The sequence below is a fragment of the Podarcis filfolensis genome, assembly GCF_964270895.1.
Source record: "Podarcis filfolensis genome assembly, chromosome: Z".
Lineage (NCBI taxonomy): Eukaryota > Metazoa > Chordata > Lepidosauria > Squamata > Lacertidae > Podarcis > Podarcis filfolensis.
The window spans coordinates 46,314,047-46,334,400 of NC_139617.1; the positions used below are offsets into that span (position 1 = coordinate 46,314,047).

Here is a 20,354-nt window from a genome sequence, read left to right on the forward strand (position 1 = left end):
ACTTGATTTCGCCCCTCACATTCTTTCATTTGTATTCGTTTTCCCTTGTATCTCTTTTTAAAGTGGTAAATAATAATTTTTCTGTGCCTTACAATTCCTTTGCTTACTTAAAAAAAATATTAACAATAGTTTTGAAAAGAAATCTAACCGAAACTGGTTTTTGTTTCCATTTTAAACCTGTTCCCCCAGCCTCCCTCTCCTATTCCCTCTGCCCATTAGCTCCTTCAGCTCTGACCAGTGAGAGGGCTAAAACCAGTACTATAGCCAGGGACAGTCTCACTCACTAGAATCTGGCTCGCTCCTTCCACCATTGTTGGTCATAAGGGCACATAAAAAGTCCCTCCGCCCATTAATACAGTGGATGTAAATGGTTTGTTTTCAACATGGGGTCATTGCGCATGAGAAATTAGTGTCCACCCCAATCCCTAATAAAAGGGTTGCTGGGGTGCCAACTTGAATAAAATATTGGGGGGGCAGTAAGCACCACCCTCCATAATCAATCACATGACATGGCACCCCCCCCCTATTTGAATGGCAATACCCATCAACTTTTTTGGGGGGGGTCCCAGCCCCTTCAAATATTTTATTGGGGAGGGGGCTTAAGAGGAGTTAGCTCTTAAGTTGGGGTATATGTCGTTCCTGGATCAATGTCTTTGCTTGCTTTGCTATGCGTAGCACCTGCTGTGCCTTTGAATGGCATTTTGCCCATGTATCACACTGATCTGAGCATTAAAGATTTTGGTACACTCTGCAGCCTGAGTTCGAATTCTTCACTGAGTGGGAGACGGGAAACTCTCCTCCACTGTGTGCTTTTCTGGAGATTCTCCTGAGCCTCCCATAGCCAGTTTTTCTTTGGGGGGGGCGGTGTCTATGCTCTTCCCTTTCCCAATAATAAGATGTTCTTATTCCTCCCATAATTTCTACCCAGTTGTAATTGAAAGTGGCACCATCAACAAACATCCCTCAAGGGATCACAGGTAGAAAACTGTCTTTCTTGCTTTTATTTTTTTAAATAAAAATCAAAATCGAAGACTTTTCAATTCCGAAATTGGAAATATTATTTAACACAATATAAAGAGGTGTTGATGTGCCAGGTATACGGAAACATTTTTTTGTATTGGATTAATTCCCAAACCCAGATAAAAGAAATTAATGATTTCAATTCCTTTTGCCTTCTTAATCTTCTGAATCAAGATAAAAAAAATGTTCACAGCAGTCCTGGTCAATAGTTTGAGTAGTAGCTCCAACCGTAGGAACATCTGCCCACTTTGGGCTTTGTAGGCCTTGGTGGCTGCTGCCTGTTGGGGATGGTAGAGCAGAAGGCAGGGGGACCAACAGTGGCTGGCGCCAGAGCCAACGACAAGCAGGGTCTGTGTAATTCAAGTTTTGTGCCCACCCTCCCAGCAACACTGAGGCTAAGGCAGAGGAAGCTGAAAGCCAGAACCACCCCAGTGGTGGTTCTAAGTAGGAGGATTGGCAGGAAGCCACTGGCTCTAATGGATCAGCCCCCAATGGATCTGAGCTAGTATGCCACAGCGCCAAAAGACCCGCACAGACGAGGCTTGCTCTTGGGTCAGGGCTCTGCAATGCGCTTCCTCGGGGGCAGGGATTTCCGAGGGCAGATTCCCAATTGCAAGTTGCTTTTGGATCGCAGCCCCTAGGAAGGGGCGCAGAAGCACAAGCTTTCCCCCTTCCAATTTTTCTTTCATTTTGTTCCCCCCACCCCAAAGGACCGAGGTGGAACATCTTTAGCTAGGGATAGGAAGAACCCTCTTTTCCTGAAACCCTAGCCGAGGGAACCTATCCATCATTCAGGGAGCCGGCGGCCCGGGCCTGAGCTAGAAGGAGAGGCGGTGCTTTTCGGCACAAGGCAACCGGCCTGGAATCGTTTCCCGCGCGCTGCCAAAGGGAACAGCTGCGGTCGCGCGAAACATCGGGCGCTGGGAGGGGAAAGGGCGGAGTCGTAATCAGCTAAGGAAGGAAGCAGAGCACCAGCTGGCCGAGCGGTTGCGCGCAGCGTTGCGCTTTTGGAGAGCGTGCGGCCGCGTTGCGCGCAGACCTCGGCTGAGGCTGCGAAACGCCGGGCGAGGCCCGTTCCTCGGAACCCGCGAGCAAACAGCTAGGCTGGGAAGTCCCAGTCGCCGCCTCCGCCTCCCGCCGCGCCTTTTGGCACATCAAAGTCTAGTTGCAGAGCGCGCCTTGGGAAGGATACCTCCTCGCCAAGCGGCCGCCCTCGGGGGCCATGCGCGCCTCTCCTCCCGGCCCTCTGCAGCGCTGTGGGAGTCGCGCACGTCTCCTCTTCCCAGACCGAGTCACCGAGATAGCAGCGGGGGCCCCAATTCCTCTTGCGCCTCCGCTCTCGTCCAGCTTCGTGAAGTCAGCGGTCTGAATTTGAGCCGGGGAAGCCGGAGCAGCAAAAGGGCTCTCAGCCCAGTCTTGCTTTTACGTGTGGAAGGAAGACCACCCATCGCTTTCGCCCCCTCCTTGAGTTCAGGTACAGAGCAGGTATGATGAATGTGCTGTTGAGCATGTGCAGAACGCCCTCCTCCTCTTTGATCAACTGTGCCCCCCCTCGGTATCCGGCTAAGATTACATATTTGGGCATGTGGTTTGTCCAAAAATGGTCGTATGCGTGTGTGATTGTGATGTATCCAACTAAACCCTATTCAAAATAGTCCTAATGGATCTAAGCTAGTCATGCCATTTAATTTCAGTGAGTCTTCTCTGGAGTGTGACTTAACAGTTGGAAGGGACCCACAGTATTTTAATTTTTTATTTTAATTACAGTATTGTTGTCAGTTATTCTCATTATTACTTATAAAATTTTACTTGTTTATTTAACTCAGTTTTTGAGTTGCCTGATAGAAATGCAGTATTCTCAAGTCCAACATGTATGGTAAGAAGAGCAGACCTGAAGCACTCAGTAAAATAATGAAATCAAAAAGTCCAACCCATCACAAAGCAGCAAGAATCTAGTTGTAAAGTCCACCACAGACAAGGAAAAACTCCTGTGACTGATCCAATAACACTACAGAAGCTGAAACTGGCCAAATTGCCAAAACTTCACAGAGCCTGAAATAAAACGGTATCAGTGATGCTGAAGAGAGGTGTTAAAAAGGCAGCTGCTGTGATCAAGTGACAGGAAGAGAACAAAATAGAAAGTAGTACCATTTCCACTGTGAGAGCTTTTCCTTCTTGCATCCTAGGACAAGTGAACTGTTCTAAGAGCAAGCTACAGTCAAGCAATGTAGCTGAGATAATAGAATCATAGAATCGTAAAAGTGCTGGAAGGGACTCTGAGGATCATCTAGTCCAACCCCCTGGCAAATAGACATTCTGCAAAGCTAGATTTAAGGTGCCACTTGATGCCTAGCCTATATATCTAACAGTAAATAATTTGCAGGAATGTTAGCCAACAGATTAGCTTCAATTTTACCCGCAGTTAAATAAAAAACTAAGGAGGAGGCAGCTGACAGTCTGTGCCATCTCTGGGGCTGGTTGTAATCAAAAAAGCTGGCTGAGCACAGGCTGAGGTGGTGAGGCAGAACCCTGTGTGCCCTAACAAACCAGCTTCCTGTGCGTAGGTGTATACATACATACATATGCACATATACTACACCTCTCTAGAATCGTCTGCAAGCAAAGCCTGTGCTCCTCCTGGGGTTAGTTTAACCTCCAGTTTGGTAGTAAAACTAAATTACTGTCTCATGAAATGAGGCATGTCTAAAAAGTGTGTCACCAACATGACAAGTTCTGAAAGTTCTGACTTAGTTTTAAATTGGGGCAAAGCAGAGACACAAACTATATTGCTATTTTGGGGATGGGTGGCCACACTGCCTCCCTCCTTAGTCTCAGCAGGGAGGTGGATGGGGACAAAAGTAGAATTAGTTGACCCTGTCTGCACATATTACAGTGGTACCCCGGGATGCGAATGGGATCCGTTCCAGAGCCTCATTCGCATCCTGAACAGAACGTAAGACGCGACAGCACGTCCGTGCGGGTCGCATTTCACTGCTTCCACGCATGTGTGTTATCTCATTTTGACCGTCTGCACATGTGCGAGCGGCAAAACCCGGAATTAACGCGCTCCGTTACTTCCGGGTTGCCGCAGAGCACAACCCAAAAGCGCTCAACCTGAAGCGTATTTATCCCAAGGTATGACTGTATTTGGATCCCTTCCACCCTACAAATCTCAGCGGCATTTCCCCTTCTCCTGAATCTAGTTTCATAGGTCCTCCTGGATATTTGTTCTCCCCCTTCCCACCTGGAAGGTCTTGCAGCATTTTCTACCTGCACAGGAGGGATGGGGTACTAGCCTGCCTGGCCAATGGTCAGGGATGATGAGGAATTGTGGTCCAACAAAATATGGAGGGCCATAAGCTCACGGGTTTGATAAAACAGTCTTCCCACCACACCCACTGAACACACATACACACACAAACAGTGCCATAAAGTGTACTGGACTTCACTTCCATAGAACTGACCATGCCCAGCACAAAGGATAATATCCAAGTATGAAAAATGGTCTGCAGCACTACTTCCACTTTTCCTCTTTCTTTTTCAAATGTCTTAATGTGGTGGAGATGTCCTAAGAAGCAGTCTCTTAAACAATCGGTTTTATTTTTTTCAGGGCATTGTCCTCAAGGCCCAAAGCAGATACATGGCTGTTAAGACCTTAAAAGGATGCAGTTGTTTGTAAGTATGCAATTGGGGAGAAGGTGTGTATGGGATCTGAGTCTGCACTCATACGCTCCTTTCACCATGGGAATATTCCTTCCATTTAACATTCCTCACGTGCCTCCTTGCCTTCTGCTCATTTGACTGGCGTAGCACACCTTCCCAGGGGGTTGCTTGCTTTCAAAACGCTGCCTGTTGGGTTCCTTTCGCCCAGCAGATGCAGCTGCTTTAGTAACAGAGGAATCTGCCTTAAGTCAAGTCAGATAGTTTGTCTACAGGCTGGCAGGCAAGGGCTCTCCAGGATTTCAGACAGGAGTTGTTTCCCAGCACTTTCTGAGAGATGCCAGGGATTGGACTGGGGACCATCTGCTTGCAAAACATACACTCTGCTACTGAGCTGTTGTTCTTCATCTAAAGATGAAGTAAGATTCTAGTCCTTGTGGTTCTCAGCAAAGGGCTGAACTTGGGGCATCTGCATGCCAAGCTGATTCTTTGACACAAACTATGGCTGTTCCCCTGAAGATGGGAATTTTAGTCCAGCAACATTTGGCCTTGAGGAATATAGGAAGCTGCCTTAAACCAGTCCTTTGCTTGAGGATTGCTTGAGGCATACTGGGAAATGCCAGCAATTGAACCTGAGAACTTCTGCATGCAAACCTGATCCTCTGTTGCTGAGCTACAACACCTGCCCCATCCATGATGGTTTCTTTTAGACCCAGTGTAACCTTAAGATCAACCTCCTTGCTCCCCAAAACCTGTTGTGGGCACATACCTAATTCTGTTCCATGTGTGGCCACTTGGCTGCTCACCTGCATGGGGTGGGGAGGAATTTAACCTGCAACCAGTTAAACCAAAGCTCTGTTTCTTTTAAGCTTCTTTGCAGTTAGATCTCGCGCCATGCAGGCCTAAGCCAATTACGGCATCTAAAACAAGCCTCTTAAGAGCACAGTGATCGCCATCCACTTAGCTCATGGAACGAAGGGCAGGTGGGACTATCGGCAGACCTGTGAAATCTGAATGGGACAGAGGTTTGGTGCAGAGCAGCTGATGTAAGGCTGAGCTGAATGCCCTGTTCAGATACAGCCCTAAAGCATGGGTAGCTAACCTGTGGCCCTTTGGAAGGTGGTGTTAGACCCCAGCTCCCAGGTTCATTGACCGTTGGGCCATGCTGGGGCTAATGGGAATTGGAGTCCAGAGACGATTACTGTGCTGTAGCATGGTGTGTGCAAACCTTAGCCTGTGGCACTTGCCCCTTGTTCTTTAGTGTGACTGCAAGTAAAACGTTTGGAAATATTTGGCTGTAAGTTGCCTTGGACAAGATAAAGAGGTTGACCAATTAATTAATTAAAATAATATCTCATAGACACATAGAATTTCAGAGCTGGGAGGAACCACAAGGGTCATCTACTCCAACCCTCTGCAACACAGGACTCTTTTGCCCAAGGTGCAGCTCGAACCCGTGGCCCTGAGATTAAGAGTCTCAGGCTCTACCCAGTGACTAGTCAACTGCTTTTATACTGAGCCCATCTCCGCATTAAGTCAAAACTCAGAATGTTGCTTAGTGGTTCTTAAGCCACAGTTTGATCCTGGCTTGTTTGAAGTAACCATAGTTTGAACCAGGTGTGGGGAATCATAGGCCAAGGCACGATAGGGCCTTCCAAACCTCTCTACCTGGCCTCCTGGATTCTCCCCAGGCCACACACCTCACTGCCCCAGTGTCATGCCCTCCTTTTGCTTTTGCTTGGATACGAGGTGTCCGCAAACACTGCCTCTTATACTTGTCCACATGGACAGTAGAGGGGAATGTGGAGAATCTCACCTACCATACAAAAGTAAACGTTTGCATTCATTGCTCTGCTCACTTTTTGCCTCTGCCCCCCCCCCAATCACTGGCATGCTTGCCTCTGAAAGGTTCCCTAGAAAGAAATATAAATCCTACATATCTCTGGAAATGGAGAACCATGTTTTTCTGTGGGAAACTACGACTTCCACAGTGGCAGACTTTGGGCTTTCAAATTTCAGAAGTGCCCTGTGTGACAGTAAAATTCGGACTCGCCCCCGCCCTTGTGCTCCATTTTACAACATTGTTGCAGCACTAAAACCATGTTTGACTTCCATCATCCCTGTCAATTGACTGTGCTTGCTAGGGCTTATGGGAGTTGTAGTCTGGCAACATCTGGAGGCCACAGCTTCCCCAGCATTGGTTTATAACGAAGAGTTCCCCCCATCCCTCTGAGTCTGGACACAACAGGGAACTCTGGTTAGCCCACTTGGGCAAAAGATCCCTGCGTTGCAGGGGTAGGACTAGGTGTTCCTCGTGATCCCTTCCAACTCTCCAGTTCTATGATTCTCTGATTCTAAAAGTGGAAGTGAAATTCTCCAGTCCCCTTGCAGGCTTGCCAGTAACCTGAGAGGCAGATATGTGGGGCAACTCTGATATATTTGTTTCCTCACTTGATCTGCCCTTGGAATGCTCTTCTTCTTGGCGAGTTGCCAGACCTCAAACTTGCTCCTCTTCTGAAAAGTGGTGTGAGGTGGACTTTGTTCAAATTGACTTCTTCAGGGTTGCCTGCAGCAAAGTTGTTTGCCATCAAGCTGTTTGCTGTCATTTCCACAAGATGCACTCGGGCAAGTGTCTTTTAGCATCCTGTAGGACAATTAATGTGGCGCTGCTTTCCCAGGGTCCTTAGAGTGCCAAGGTTTCTACAGAGCAGGACCCCAGCTGTGCAGCAGAGTGCGACCTTTGCATGTGCAGAGTCCCAGGTTCAGTCCCTGTTAGGAGGTTCAGTTGAAAGACCGCTCCCTGCCTAATGCAATGATGGGGACCCTTGCACCTGGGGGCTAAATGCCCCCCTCTCTCTGGCCCTTGGGACTGACCCTGGGCCACACTCCTCAGCCAGGCCCTGTCTCCCCAGGCTGTTTGCACTGTGCTTGAGTGTTTATGTCCTTCAACTCCGGCAGCGTCTCCTGCTTTTGTGGAAAGAGACTAGAGAGGGGAGTGTGTAGAAACTAGCCTATAGTACAAACATAAAATTTAACATTTGCCCAGAGTGGCTGGGGCAACCCAGTCAGATGGACAGGGTACAAATAATGAAATTATTATTGTTGTTGTTGCTGCACCCGCTTTTACCTCTGGGCTCACCTGCTACTGGCATGTGGCCCTTGGAAAGTTGCCCAGAAGAGAATGCGGCCCTCGGACTATGATGTGCATCTGCCTTTCTGCCTGCCAAGAGGAAGCTCAGACTCTCCTCTCTCTTTTTCTTCAGTCTCGGCTGTTTTTAACTCTGGTCATCCTGTGTGCCTGCTCCATCCTGTACATCTTGATTTGCCCTTACTTCTGTCTGTCGTTGTGTTGGCTTGGCTGCCATCACCCGGAAAAGCAAGGAGTCCTGCCAGCTGGTCCTGGAGCTGCCCAGTTTGAGGGTTACATCAGCGTCCCTGATGGGAAGGTGAGTCAAGCCTCCTGGTTATGAAAGCGACCATTGTCAAACCATGGCATTGGTCAGTTGAGAGGCACCAATTCAGGTTGCATTTTGGGGTGTCCTTTTCATCCTCCATGAAGAGAGAAAAGAAACCCTCCCCATAAGCAAAAAGCAGGGGGGAGGGTTTTATCTCCTCCCTGATGTGCTTGTTTTCTACTTGCAGGGTGTTTTTTTAAAAAAGCAAAACATATGGGGTGGGGAGCATTCAGAAATGTGACTTCCTCCTCCCCACACACCTGGAGTAGTGCAGACTGTTGCGCCTCCTCGTTGTGCTCTGTGTGGAGACCCAGACAAGTATGTTCAGGGTTTAGAAAGGGATGCAGAAAACTTCTGAAAAGGTCATTTGGATCTGCATTATGAAGCACTCTTGTTCAGGGTTCCAGCCAGCCATGCCCTTCTTTCAGACACTCCATTCCTACTTGCCCCACAGCCAGCAGTCAGTCCTTTTCGGGGCTCAGACCTGTTTGGTAGGTTTCATGCCACCTTGCGTCTTTTTGTGTTCTTTGTAGTTATGGTTCTCTCCACCCCCAAAGGTTTGCTGATACTTCCTCTTTGGGCCTGGATGGTGCTGTTTTAGCTGCATAAGCAATGACATTTAATTCTGAACATCAGAAATAGGGGAAATAATACAAACACCTAGGCCAGGTGGAAGGGGCCTTGCAGGGAGCAGCCTTCACACTCACAGCTGGGTGATGTTCCTCCGGCCTCATGAGGAGCCTCTTCAGTGGGGCTGGTGAGTGTGGGCCCTGCCCCCTAGGCCAGGTGGAAAGGACCTTGCAGGGAGCGGCCTCCATGCCCCACAGCCGGGCCGCTCCCTGCAAGGCTCCTTCCACCTGGCCTAGGGGGCTGGGCCCACACTCACCAGCCCCACTGAAGAGGCTCCTCATGAGGCCGGAGGAACATCGCCCAGCTATTCTTTTATTGATTTAATATGCTGTAAACCGCTTTGAGTTTTTTATTAAAAATATAAAGCGGTATAGAAATTTAAAAACAAAACAATCCTTTGCTTGCCCGAAGGGTTTTCGTAGTTCTCACCGGGATGTCAGTATAAACCTTAGATGAATAAAAACCAAAGGGCATGGATAGGCTGAGACGTGAGAGGTGGGTCCTGAAATATATCTCTCTCAGATGTCAAATGCCAGAGTAAAGATGCATTAATTTAATTTTCACCAAAAAGAAAATCATGCTTCAATAGCATACAAAATTGCTCTGTTTACTCCTCCTCACAGTTCACCTTTCCTGTGGGCTATTAGTTGCCTAATTGGCAAGACTCCTTTTTCTCTTGCCTTTTCTTTTAAGCTGGCCTCATAATGCGCCACCAGTCAATTGGGTATTACCCACTGAACATGATGACACCACATTACCAGACAGCCAGTTAGATCTGGCTGTGTGTCAGTGTCACAAAGCCAGTTCAGAGTGAGATCAGGAAGTGTTACCCTCCCTCTGGATGGGTGAATCCCCTCCCTTTCCTTGGTCCAGTTTTCAGATGCATGTTGAATTTCCAAAAGAGGGTGCTCTTTGTAGAGGCAAAACCCAATTTTGTTTAAAACGTCTGTCTTCTCCTTTGGCTTGGTTCCTAGATTTAATGGGGGAAAGGAAGCAGTGCAGCAAGGGTAGCCTTAGCTACTGCCTCTGGTCTTCTCTAAGCTCCCTCCAGGCTCAATTCTCTTCTACCTTTAGCCATTGGCCCGAGTGCCATGTCGCCAGTGTGCTGTGGTATCGAGTTCTGGGCAGATGCTGGGTTCGCGTTCTGGGAAGGAGATTGACGAGAAGGAGTGTGTCCTGCGCATGAACCAGGCCCCCACCCAGGGCTACGAGGAGGATGTGGGTGGCAGGAGCACCATCCGGGTTGTTTCTCATACCAGCATCCCCTTGCTCTTGCGGAACCAGAGCTATTTCTTCAAGCAGTCCCGGGACACAATCTATGTTATCTGGGGCCCCACCAGGCTGATGAGCCGGGAGAAGGTGGGCTTGGTCTACCGCACCCTCCTAAAGGTGAAGGAGATGTACCCGAGCCTGCACCTCTACACACTGACTGACCAGATGATGGTGCACTGTGATGAGCTCTTCCTGCTGGAGACAGGGAAGAACAGGTGAGAGGTGGCTAGAGTGGGTTATCACCAGGCAGGGACCATAATGGTGAAGCACATCTGCCAAGGATATAAGAAGAGCCCGTTGGATCCAGCCAAGGGGGCATGTCCAGCTGTCATGGACTGGTTGGACTCAGAGGAATGGTGGGAGGAACTAGCTGGGGAACCACCAAGGGAAGAAGACTCAGATTCTTTGCCCAGGGACTGGTGGTGGGAAGACAATGAGTGGTCAGAGAAAGACTGGAGGAGGTGCCAGAAGCAGAAGAGGTAACAGGGTTTAGTGAGAAGGGAGAGTGTGCAGCAGAGAGCAGTGCAGAATCAGAGGCAGAAGCTGAAGCAGGAGAGGAGAGAGGCCCAGAGGCAGAGATGAGTCTGGCCGGTGAAGAGGCACAAGTGTCTCCCCCTCCAGTTGCGACAAGCTCTCCTCCACCCTGGTCTCCCAGAACCAGGAGAGGCATGAAGAGGGCAGAGGAGAAGCAGGCTTCTCACAGATGCAGCCTCAAATTGCTTAGGAAAATCCGTGGAGAAGAGGGGACTTAGGCAGCTGTGGGGAGGCAGGGACCTTCAGTCTTGGCAACTGATTTCCATGGGGGCAAGACCTGCTGGATATGAGTAGCTGTGCTCATGAGGCCTGACAGATCCTGGTTTTGCTAATAAAGAGTTAACTCCAATGTGCTCAGTGTAGTTTACTGCTGGCTAGCTACAGTCACTAGCCCAGCATCCTGAGTCACTGGTCAACCCAATGTCCCAATGGGAAGGCCACAAGCAGGACATAAACACAACACCAGCTCTCCCTGCCTGTAATTCCAACAATTGGTGTTCAGGGCACACTGCCTCTGACAGTGTGGACAGAGCCTAGCCATTGTGGCTAGTAGCTGTTGGTGGCCGTGTCCTCCATGAATTGGTCTAATCTGACCTGCATGCAGGAAGTCCTAAGTTTGAGCTTTGGTGGCCTAGGAGTCATCCTCCAGCCCTTTACGATTCTGCGCAGAACAAATACTAGCCAAAATGATATACAAAACGTGCTGCATTTTGGGTGGGGGGAATGCTTTGCAAAAAATGTGTATTTCAGGTGGAATTGCACATGGAAATATGCACATTTGGAGAAATCAACACTGAAAGTCCTATGAATTCTCATGGTGACTTTTTAAAAAAGTCGGAAAAGTGAGAAACAGAGAGAAGCTGCAATTGACAGATTTGCCTGTGTCTATGTTAGTGTTTGCCTTGTCTCTCCCAAATCCACAGGATGAAATCTGGCTCCTTCCTGAGCACAGGCTGGTTCACAATGGTTTTGGCGATGGAGTTGTGTGAGCAGATCTTTGTCTTTGGCATGGTCAGCGAGAACTATTGCAGGTATGGCACAGGGAGGTGGGGTATGAAACAGTATGTAAGCAGAGATACACACACATTATTTAAGAATAATAATAAGCATAATAATTGTACCCTGCCCATCTGACTGGGTTGCCACAGCCACTCTGGACAGCTTCCAGCATATACAAAAACAACAAAACATTAAGCATTAAAAATTTCCCTATACAGAGCTGCTTTCAGGTGTCTTCTAGCTCCTTGGCATCTAATGGTAGGTGCATTCCACAGGGTGGGCACCACCACCAAGAAGCCCCTCTGCCTAGTTCCCTGTAACTTCACTTCTTGTAGTGAGGGAACCACCAGAAGGCCCTTGGAGGTGGACCTCAGTGTCTGGCCTGGAGACACCCCTTCAGGTATACAGGGCAGAGGCCATTTAGGGCTTTAAAGGTCAGCACCGGCACTTTGCATTGCGCTCAGAAATTTAGTGGGAGCCAATGAAGATGGTTTAGGATCCTTGTTTCATGGTCCTGGACACTGTTCCCAGTCACCAGTCTAGCTGCCGCATTCTGGATTACAGTAGTTTCTGATTCACCTTCAAAGGTAGTGCATTTCAGTAGTCCAAGCAGGAGATAACCAGATCATGCACCACTCTGGCAAGACAGTCTGCAAGCAGGAGGTGGTTGACAGCTGCCCTGGACATAGAATTTACTTGCGTCTCCATGGAGAGTCCATATTGATTCCCAGGCTGCGCACCTGGTCCTTTAGGAGCAGTCACCCTATTCAGGACCAGCAAATCCCCCACACCTGCCATCCCCCCCATCCCCCAGAAACAATACTTCTGTCTTGTCAGGATTCAGTCTCAATCTTTTGACTGCAATCCACCCCACAACAGCCTACAGACACCCACACAGGACGTTCACCCCTACACTGGTTCCAATTTAAATAAGAGGCAGAGCTGAGTATCATCTGCATATTGGTGAACCCCCTGATGATCTCTCCTGGCAGTTTCATATAGATGTTAAAATGCATGGGGGAGAAGATGGAACCCTGAGGCATCACAGAAGTGAGCGCCAAAGGGTCTGAACACTCATCCCCAAACCACTTTCTGGACACTTTCTGCATGAAAGGCTGGATGGTTATGTGGGAGCCAGTTGAAGCTAAATCCTTCGAAGACAGAGGTCCTGTGGCTGGGATGGGACGATATGGGAAGCCCCACAAGCAAGAACTGAGTGCAACGGCAGTTCTCCCTTCTTGCAGTTCCCAGCAAACTGGTATTCAGAGGCATGCAGCCTCTCACAGTTGAGGTAAAACACAGTCCTCTTGGCTGGTGGCTGTCAACTCAGCATTGTTGACACTGATTGGCAGTGAGTTGTTCAGATGGGGGCAACTCCCATCTCTTGCGGGGGCGCAATTAGTGCCAGCACCGTCCTTTAAGAGTTTGGGTGTAATCTTCGACACCTCCCTTTCCATGGAGGCGCAGATTGCAGCTATAACAAAGGCGGCATTTTTCCATCTCCGCCAAGCTAAGCAGTTGGTGCCTTACCTCTCTCGCCCTGACCTAGCCACTGTGATCCACGCGACAGTCACCTCCAGACTGGATTATTGTAACTCGCTCTACGCGGGGCTGCCCTTGAGACTGACCCAGAAACTCCAGCGGGTGCAGAATGCTGCAGCAAGACTCCTTACGGGGTCTTCACTGCGAGATCACATTCACCCGGTGCTATACCAGCTGCACTGGCTCCCAGTGGAGTACAGGATCAGGTTTAAGGTGCTGGTTTTAACCTTTAAAGCCCTATACGGCCTAGGACCCTCGTACCTACGGGACCGCCTCTCCTGGTATGTCCCACAGAGAAACTTACGGTCTTCAAATAAAAACATCTTGAAGGTCCCAGGCCACAGAAAGGTTAGGCTGGCCTCAACTAGAGCCAGGGCTTTTTCGGCTGTGGCTCCAATCTGGTGGAACACTCTGTCACAAGGGACTAGGGCCCTGCGGAACTTGACATCTTTCCGCAGGGCCTGCAAGACAGAGCTGTTCCACCAGGCCTTTGGCCAGGGCACAGCCTGACTCCCTCCCTTCGGCTGGGGAGGGCGGGATATAAATAAAATTTATTATTATTATTATTATTATTATTATTATTATTATTATTATTACAGTGCCCTCAGCTCCCAGCCTGCCTAGATGGTCCAGAAGGATACCATGGTCAGTAGTATCAAAAGACACTGAGAGATCCAGCAGGACCAGGAAACAGCTTTCACCTCTATCCCAAGCCTACCGGCAGTGTTAGAAACTGGAATAGGAATGTTAGGGGCCAAGTGGTTCCTGGGACCTAAGTCGTGGGTGCCAAAACAAAATGTCTAGGTGCCATTTTTTTTCTACCCCTCTAGCAGACCAGGCAGCCCCACAGCAATAAAATAAAATAAATGCTGCCAGATTAATCAGGTGGTCTGTGGGGTAGCGCAGCAGCAAAAGACGCGTCTTTCGCTACCGCACTACCCTGCAAAACATCTGATTCGCCCAACAGCTCAGCAGCAAAAAAAAAGATGCACCCTGTTCTCACAGTTGCTTTTGGGAAGCCCCACAAGCAAGAACTGAGTGCAACGGCAGTTCTCCCTTCTTGCAGTTCCCAGCAAACTGGTATTCAGAGGCATGCAGCCTCTCACAGTTGAGGTAAAACACAGTCCTCTTGTCTGGTGGCTGTCAACTCAGCATTGTTGACACTGATTGGCAGTGAGTTGTTCAGATGGGGGACATTCCCACCCCTATCTGGAGATGCTAGGGCTTGAACCCGGGGCTTTTGAGGGACTGGGGGACAGCTGTTCAGAAGGGAAATGGACTCCCTCCGGAGCAGTGGCTTAGCATAGGATGCCGGCATCCAGGACAGGGCAAGTGTTGAGCCCCTCTGGTGGATTAAGCAGCTGAGGTGGGGGCACACACCAGGGGTGTGCATTCAGAGAGGATGAATGGAGCCCACCTCCAATAGGCTCCTCACCCACCGTCTCCATCCACCTGCCCACTAGACCAGCCCACCTTCTGCTGCGTCTTAGTTGCCAGAGCTCTATGTCTGTCATGGGGTGCCTGATTGCACCTCCTCAAAAATGTGCGCCTGGGGCCACAACCCCTCTGCCCACCCCACCCCCAACACGCTATGTCTCTGCTCCAGAGGGTGTGGACTCTCCTTCCTTGAAGGTTTTTTAGCATTGGTTGAATGGCCATCTGCCATGTATGAGATTCCTGCAGAGTTAGAAGGTCCCCAAAGAATCTTAGATTCATGGAATTGTAGAGTTGCCAGTCACAGGGTCCAAGATACTTGGTATGGGGGAAGGCGCTCTTTTAAGTACTTGAGTCCCAAGCTTTGAGTTTAGACCAGTAGCTCTCTGGCAACCATCTTTCAGGACCAGGGGCAACCCAGCAGCTGCCACATTCTGCAATAGCTGCAGCCTTTTCCTTCAAGCGCAGCCCCACTTACAGTGCATTGCAGTAATGCAGATGGGAGGATACATGGGTTTAAAGTAGGAGGAGCCACATGGTCGCCAAGCTCCTAACCTGTCAGACGGTGTGGTCCAGGCCGCTTTAAGCATGCAGCAACCTGGTTTTCATTTTCTGTGTTTTTGTTGTCCTTTGATTGGCAGAGACAGAATCCAGCCCACTGTGCCTTACCACTACTTTGAAAAGGGCAAACTAGATGAATGCAAGATGTACCTGACCCATGAAAGAGCCCCCCATGGTGGGCATCGTTTCATCACAGAGAAGGCCGTCTTTTCTCGCTGGGCAAAGAAAAGGAACATTGTCTTCACTCACCCTTCGTGGCCAGATGGGTAGCTGAGGCCAGCGGCAGGCCACCCATGGTGCTATTGTTGTTCTGGTATTTTCTATGAATTCAGTCTTCAAACATTTGTGACGGAAGCCATATTTGCCACTGTTTGGTTCTGCACAAAGTGCTGGCTCCTGCACACGTGGTTTTCAAAGGGAAATGAGGCATCAGGATGCAGAGCAGCCGGTACAGGGCCTCTTCCATTTCCCTTGGCCATGTATTGCTAAACTTCCGGTCAAGAGGCAAGGAGTTGTTCTCCTCTTCCTGAACACTGAGTGGAAAGTCCTTGTCGTTGGTAGGTGGGAAACACTTTGGAATTATTATTTTTTTTAAGTGGAGGGATGGAAACATTTCAAATATTGTAGTATATATATATATATTTAAGCAATCCTCACTAGTGTTGGATTGTTGCGGCCTACTTCACCAATTATGTTTTCTGTGCTTGACACATTGTGTGATGAGAAGTACACCTGGATTAGGCAGCAACGTTTTCTAATGCTGGAGATCCCAGGTAGTTTACCTGATAAAAGACTGCCCACCCCCTGAGTTAATGGGATCTTGGGAAGCAGATGAGGGGGACGACAGCAATCTGTTTCCACAATAACTGTTCCTATGTTTTGTGCACTGCTGAGAGATTGCTGAACATCACGTGGTTTAGCAATAAAATGAAATAAAAAATGAAATAAAATAAACGACTCCTTTCTGCCTGAGACTCTCAGCCAGGGCTCAGTAGCAAAAACAGCCTTGGCTGCCATGTGGCTGTTTGCTGTGTTTGTGGGTCACGTGGCTCTGTGGGCCTCTCCACCATGTCGCCCTCCTTCCCCACCCCTTCAGCTGCTTCCTCTTATCTCCACCGCCTTCCGTGCTTCTGTTTCCCTTCAGCTGTTTCCGAGAGATTATCAAACATTTTAGAAACCTGAGCATGGAAAGGGCTGACAGTGCATGGCCTTTCTGAGCGTGAGAGGCAGCTACTTGAGAAATACACTGCTGTGCTTCACGCGTCTTGGCTGTTGGAAAACAGGGGTGGGATGTGTACCTTGTCAACCGCAGATGGCCCCCAGACTAAATTCATGTGGCCCTCAGCTTTATTTTACGCAGGTGACGAGGAGGGGGGAAGTGGGTGGCAGCAAGAGAGAGAAAGCCTAAGTATGGAAGCAGAGAGTGGGGTGCCTCACCATGGATGCTGCCCCCCACTCACAGGCAGACGGGGCCCCCAACAGGGAGAGGGAAAAGGTGCCCACTCCTGTTCCTGAAGAAATAGCAGGGGCAGCTGGAATTGTGAGAAAGGGAATCAACCCTTCTCCTGACCCCCACCTACTGCAGTCCCAATTAAAAATACACACCCTGCCCTCCAAATGGTCCTTTTCCCTTGGAGAAAGGCTTACCAGTGTGAGCCAGTGTGGTGTAGTGGCTCAGAGCGGTGGACTCGTAATCTGGTGAACCGGGTTTGCTTCCCCGCTCCTCCATATGCAGCTGCTGGGTGACCTTGGGCCACACTTGGACGTCACACTTCTCTGACGTCTCTCAGCCCCACTCACAGAGTGTTTGTTGTGGGGGAGGAAGGGAAAGGAGAATGTTAGCCGCTTTGTGACTCCTTCGGGTAGTGACAAAGCGGGATATCAAATCCAAACTCCTCCTCCTCTTCTTAAAGTGCGGGGAGGAGGGCATTCTTCAAGATTCAGGCTTTCAACGAATCTGACCATTTTTTTAGCAACAATGAAGGGATCAGCGGCACAGTTACAGGTGGAGATCAGGGAACTGGTGGGTTGAAACGGTTTGCTGGTAGTGGTGTTCAGCCACTCGGCATGGAGGGAGGAGGAGGGAACTGTGGACCAGCGCTGGGTTTTTTATGTGGAACACACCTTGGAGGAAGTCCTCCTCAGTGGGAACTGGTTCCTGTTGGGAGTGGTAGGGCTGGGAGACCAGATGGGGCCAGAGCCAATGGCAGGCAGAGGCAATTCATTCTAGCTTTGCCCCCCGCACCCCCTGCTGAGTTCTAAAAAGGCAACACTGAGATGAGAAAGAGGAGAGTGACTGCTGAGGTTGCAGGGTCACACCACTTACCTAGGGTGCTTACTGTTCAATTTCTGTACGCTTTCTGAGCAGCTGTAAATCCCGACCCTCTTGTTTCCTGATGTCCAGCCAAACCCCTATGTGTTTCTGCATAACCATTTAAGTTACAAGCCTCTCTGGCTTTGTAAAAGTGCCATGTGCAATTATGATAATGACAATTGGAGCCCCAAAGAGGGCCTCAACCAAGCTATAGCCCTGGGCTCCTTCGGGAGGAAGGATGGGGTTAATAATAATAATAATAATAATAATAATAATAATATTAATAATAATAATAATAGGTTGTTATAGTAGGGCGTGTCATTCTGTCTTCGGTGAGGGGGTCTTAAAGATATTTTTTGGGTGTGAGGACTTCAAATCTGCTATTATTTTTGTTACTTGACAACATTTGGCTGGGTAAGTTTACGTGTGATGAAGCACATAAACTGTTTTCAGAAAACCAAATAATTTTAATTTTATCTTCTGAAAATGTCAGGTAATGCTAAACAACAGTAATATGAATAAATACATAATAATATTAATATTTAACATGCAGTTAAAGTACTTGGCAATCATTTTTAACTATTCCAATGCAATTTTACACACATTTTATTTACGAAGCAAAACTAAATTATATTAATTTAACCAAAATATCTTTTGAATTGCCAAGTCATGTAACAAATTTTTAGCATCCCTCATTTTTGGGAATTTGAAAGTTGAAAAATTCAGCACACCCATCATGCCATGGTAAATGAGGAACTGGAATGGGGAATAGATCAGCCTTTTAACATTTGGTAAGATTATTGTTTATTTTGTTAAATGCATTTCTCACAGCCATGTATCTCACTGCTGCCAAGCAGTACATTAAGGATAAAAATAATGTTGGTGTCAGAAACAAAAATCCTGAACTGCAAATTATTTCAATCCTATTCCTCCCCCCCCCCCTCAAATGAAAATATTACAGCTCTTCTTTCTGAGAAGACTAGAAAATAAGACAGCCATTATCACAATGTCTTTATGGCACTAACTCTCAGAATATGGTGATCAGTTCTGGTCACCACACCTGAAAACGATATTGTAAAATGGGGAAACTTCCAGAAAAGCGGAACTAAAACAATTGAGGGGCTGGAGCCACTCCCCTTTGAGGAAAGGTTGCCATGATTGGGGCTTTTTATTTCAGAAAGGAAGGTCAATAAACTGAGGAGGCAGGGAACATGATAGAGGCACATAAAATTACGCATGGAGTGAAGCAAGTGGCTAAAAGTATTTCTCCTCTCATGGCAATCCACTGAAGCTGCAGACAAAGTACTTTTTCACACAGTACAAAGTTGAACTATGGAATTCACTCCCACAAGATTTGATGGTGACTATCTTGGATAGCTTTAAAAGAGGGCTGAAGGAATTCATGAAGGCAACGGCTAATCATGATGGGAAACAGGGTGTTTGCAATTGAGGCCAGCTTCTTTAGAGAAGAATAGCTGTATCATTGAGGCCACAGCTGAAAAGGTCCTGCTCTGTCCTAGCATTCCCACTCTCCAACAATTTGCTCTGCCAAATGGAGGGAGTTATGAAAAGAGCTGGTGGGAGACTCATACACAAAGAGAAGCAGGTGTGGAAAACCTGATTCCTTCCAGATCTTATTGGATTCCAACTCCCACCAGCCCCAGCCAGCATGACCAATACTCTGGGAACCACGGAGAGTCATGGTTTCCCCATACCAGCTCTCAAGAAAAGGCATTCCCAATTGCATGCAAGAGGTGGAGAAATGTGTCTTTGGATGCAGCAGGTGGGGAGCGCGTCTATCCTGATGTTGTGGACTACAGTTCCCACTAGGGCCAAGTCATAGTCTGATAATAGGCTCATCCATATTGTTGTTTGACGTTGGTAGTAAGCGTCCTTACCTCCAATCTTCCTCCACTGTTCACATGACATCCTTCAAATCACTGCCGTCCCACACTTTTCCCTTCCTCTTTATGAGTTTTCTCATGCCAGGGATGCTCTGAAAAGGAGAAGGTATGAGGAAATCCAGATTGAGGAAGTGCAGAAAGGCAGTGATTTAGAGGATGTCATATAGATAACGGGAAATAAATGGAGGTACAGGAAGCTTGCTATTCACGTTAAATGGCAGTGTTGCATGATCCCAAGATCCTGAGAACCACAGGCTCTCTGTTCCTGCTTTGCAGGCTCATCCTCCGAGGGCAGTGGCAGAGAAAGGCTGCGAAGCAGAAACTATCGAAGTTCAGCTCTCTTCTGCCCTCCCCCATGCATAATTATCTTCTCTCAGTTTTGAAAAGTACTTTTAAAATTATCTTCTGCGGCAACAATAAACTAGATGAACATTAATCATTATTGGTGTCCTGGTGTTCTTGTCACATTGTCCGTTTTCCTTACCAAGTTCATATCCTTGGTTTAAGTCGCCAAAGCATGAACAAATCTATGGACGCCCATCTCTCCATAGTGCCCACATGTCCCACATGTAGTTCTGACAAAAAGAATGTTGAGTCTCCATGGTGTCTGCTGCACTCAGCACTCCCCCCCCCCCATGACAGTATGACAGGAACAATGCCCTCTTTGTTCTGAGAGGAGAGGGGAAGAACAAATAACTGACTGAAAGTTTGGATTTATTGGGGACTAGGCTCCTCCATTGACCTGAGCCAGGGAGCCTCCAGACAGCCAGTATTTTGTGGAAGGGATCCAAATGCCCATAACTCAGTGGTAGGTCATCTGCTTTGCATTCAGAAGGTCCCAGATTCAATCCCAAGCATCTCCTGGTTGTGCTGGAATATCCCCTGCCTGAAACCCTGGAGAGCTCCTGCCAATCAGTGTGCAATACTGAGTTAGATGAACTAGTGGTCTGACTCCGTATGAGACAGCTCCCCATATTCCTTATTGAGGTTTGCACACTTAAAGTGAATATTAAGGAGCTCTGCTGCCCT

At 48.3% G+C, this 20,354-nt stretch overlaps 1 protein-coding gene across 2 annotated transcripts; it reads left to right on the forward strand.

Moving 5' to 3' along the window:
- The first annotated feature begins 1,217 nt into the window (after positions 1-1,217).
- ST6GALNAC4 (ST6 N-acetylgalactosaminide alpha-2,6-sialyltransferase 4) lies at positions 1,218-19,764 on the forward strand. Of its 2 annotated transcripts, none has more exons than XM_083597444.1 (6): positions 1,218-2,494; positions 4,631-4,695; positions 7,944-8,126; positions 9,840-10,252; positions 11,495-11,602; positions 15,188-19,764. In XM_083597444.1, exons 2-6 carry the CDS (start codon positions 4,684-4,686, stop codon positions 15,375-15,377), a joined length of 906 nt encoding a protein of 301 aa, XP_083453570.1. In that variant the 5' UTR covers positions 1,218-2,494; positions 4,631-4,683; the 3' UTR covers positions 15,378-19,764. The 2 variants fall into 2 exon arrangements, with proteins under 2 accessions (XP_083453570.1, XP_083453569.1); XM_083597443.1 differs by having other exon boundaries at positions 1,219-2,505.
- Positions 19,765-20,354: the final 590 nt, after the last annotated feature.